Source organism: Aegilops tauschii, chromosome 1, assembly GCF_002575655.3.
Source record: "Aegilops tauschii subsp. strangulata cultivar AL8/78 chromosome 1, Aet v6.0, whole genome shotgun sequence".
Classification (NCBI taxonomy): Eukaryota; Viridiplantae; Streptophyta; class Magnoliopsida; order Poales; family Poaceae; genus Aegilops; species Aegilops tauschii.
In genome coordinates this window covers 492,669,964-492,672,978 of record NC_053035.3, presented here as the reverse complement: position 1 = coordinate 492,672,978, position 3,015 = coordinate 492,669,964, and the positions used below count along the sequence as shown (strand labels likewise).

Below are 3,015 nucleotides of genomic sequence, written 5' to 3'. Positions count from 1 at the left end.
AACTAAAAGCAATTAAGCAAGACTTCATGCCCGCTTATTATTAAATCCGTCACGTCGTCGCCGGCCGGCTGGTACGGCGTTGCCGTCGACCGGAGATGGACATACCCCGTACGTACACGATCGCGATTAATACCCTCGTTGTCTCGCACATGGTCCATTACGATCGATGGATTCTTTCGCCACGTACGTCCGGTGCAAGCTAGCTAGCCGTCGCTGGAAACGACCGTATGTACGTACGTACGGGCCGACAGGATACGTTGTATCGAATGTGGCTTGCACGGGGCAAATTTGACAATTTTGACCTGAAAACGAAATAAATTCACAGAATGAACTGGGAGCAAAACTATTTCACACCCCTGAACCTTTTGTGTAGCGCCCGCCACGCCGGCGCCACACCCTACGGTGCAGCGCCTAGCTCCGGGGCGTTGCACCTCTGTCCACCGTGGCAGCCCATGGGCCCGCACCCAGCACTGCAACGCCTCCGAGCTAGGCGCCGCACATGTAATGTGCAGCGCCTAGCCGCTAGGCGCTACACGTGTAATGTGCAGCGCCTAGCGGCTAGGCGCTGCACTGTGACTTATCCAGCCACTTGGCTGGGCCCCCCTCCCCCCCCCCCCCCCCCACCACACACTCTCTCACTCTCTCCCCGAGCTTTGCCCCCTCTCCCACTCTCCCCCCCTCTCAAATCTTCTTCCAAATCTTGCAAATTTGAAGAATTTGTCCGTGGATTTCGAAGTCAAACCCTCCCTCGAGGTAATAATCTCCGATCCCCTTTTTTTGATCGAAGTAAAGTTCTCCCATTGCTCATTTGTTGGTAGTTTGGGGAAACCCTAGTTTTGTTTGGATCTAGAGATTTGCATGGAGATGTGAGATGTTTGTTTGCCAATTTCTATGATTAGGCTTTGTTACTATGCTAGGGTTATTCTTATGGGTGTTCTTATGTTGGTGCTAGGGTTAGGTTTAGGGCTAGGGTGTTCTTATGTTGGTGCTAGGGTTAGGTTTATGTTGGTGCTAGGGTTAGGTTTAGGAAAAGCAAAAAGAGCTAACCACAAAGTTCATCATTGGAGCTGAAGGGATCACCGAGTTGCCTTTCCTGACTAACGCGTTGTACTGGTGCTGGGCTACCTCATCAAAAACGGTGGGTTCTTCCAGAATCTCCTCAGCATACGCCGGCTGGCATACCTCCACGCGGGTACTTGCAAGAAACCATGCGAGATAGTTGTTGAACGCGATCGGGCAGTGCTCACGAAGCTGGGCTCGTTTTCCAGCCCTTGCTTGCTCCACACTAAGAGCGAACTGCACGACATACTTCCTGTGATGGCTGGCCCAATCCTTGATCTTCCGCTGCTTCTTCCTATCCAACCTGCAAGTTAGAAACAGAATATTAGCATCATCGAAACCGTCGAGAAGCTGCTAAGTGCTCAAGGTTAATTATATCTTACGCGTGTAGCAACTTGTCCGTGTCCTCCCACTCCGGCGGGTGTGGCTGGAACAAACCAAACTGGCGGAACACCCGATGTGGCAGGTGAAGCTCAACCGCCCAGTTGCATATCAGTGGGCACCGCATATGCCAGAGATCCCTATCCCTAATGCACATCGGATTAAGCCTGAACTCTATAGGGTTACCAAAACTCTCTCCTTTTCCATACGGCTCCCATTCCACCTGCAAAATGGGATTGAATGCAAAATTGATATCGAGTGAAGATACAAGCATGATAATCACTTATGCAAGGTCGGTTCACCTGCTCAGGCGTGATCGCGTCCAGCTCGCTCTTGTACAACTTGTACATTACCGAGGGATCATCCGTCGTCTCATTTAACACATCCCACTTGTAAGCCCAAGTGGGGAGCCGTAGTGGGTCGTCTTTATCGTCCCAATCCTCGTACTTCACGGTCTTAGGTCGTCCAACCGGCAAACGCTCCCAGCTCCATATGGAAAGTGCGAGCAGACAACCACCAATACCTCCAGTGTGCCTACAACTGGCATCGTCCAACTGCACATAAAAAAGAACATGGTCAAATTTGCCGCAAGAGCGCATTGATAATGTATCAATGAAGTGAAAAGGAAACAACTTCATACCTGTCGATACAAGTAAGCTAGTGTCGCCGAACCCCAACTCCATTTGCTATCGAAGACGGTCAACGCCTTCAGCCACATCCATGGAGCATTCTTGCATGTGCCATCAGCAAACATTGTCCTCGATATCACGTACCACATGTAGACACGAGCATATGTCTTCACCATGTCCTCATTAGCATCATCGGGGCAATGACAGAAGTTCGATGATATCCACGTGAAAGTAGCGCCCACTGCGACTCTTTCCTTCTTCTTATCTTCCCTTTCTGGCTCCCGAGGCTCCGGAGGAACCATACCGATAAGGGCTTGCATCTGCGCGCGCCACCCTTCAGAATCGGTGTTCATACATAAAGGATTGCCATCGATAGGAAGACCGGTGATCATAGCAATATCCTGCAGCGTCACGGTCATCTCCCCGGTCCGAAGATGGAAAGTGTGTGTCTCCGGCCTCCAATGATCAATAAGCGCGGTGAGTGCTGCAGCATTGTTGGGTGGCGTCGACCGGCGGACCAACTCAATGAAAGGGAGAAGTCCTGCCTCCCTAACATAAGGTGTGTACCGCTCATCATAGCGCATCCCTCCAAGGCTGATCCCGTGAGACCGAAGCTTCATAGGTGCAAGCTCGTACAAACAAACAAATCATAACATTACATATGGGGCATTTGTGTTTGAAAAAACATACGAAATTCATAACACCGGCCACTTTCAGTATTACCCGCTGCTGCACCGACATAGCGTACGACCGGTGTTGTTTGTCCCAATGATCATCAAGAAGCCAAACCATCCTAACAATTTCAACAAAGCATTCTTGTCAACACGATTATCTTTTCAATTCAAAAAAACTAAAGTAGGCCTACTACATGCACGATTCAAAGCATATGGTGCTTCCCCCTACTTGGGCCTACTTCATACAAATAACTTCTCCATAGAAATAACAT

General features: G+C 49.9%; 1 protein-coding gene across 1 annotated transcript; it reads right to left on the bottom strand.

Annotated features, from left to right (window-relative positions):
* Positions 1-1,120: 1,120 nt before the first annotated feature.
* Positions 1,121-2,169, bottom strand: LOC141022161 (serine/threonine-protein phosphatase 7 long form homolog). The gene is made up of 3 exons (XM_073498242.1): positions 2,081-2,169; positions 1,743-1,994; positions 1,121-1,663 (listed from the first exon to the last, which is right to left on the bottom strand). Exons 1-3 carry the CDS (start codon positions 2,156-2,158, stop codon positions 1,439-1,441), a joined length of 555 nt encoding a protein of 184 aa, XP_073354343.1. The 5' UTR covers positions 2,159-2,169; the 3' UTR covers positions 1,121-1,438.
* Between the last annotated feature and the right edge of the window lie 846 nt (positions 2,170-3,015).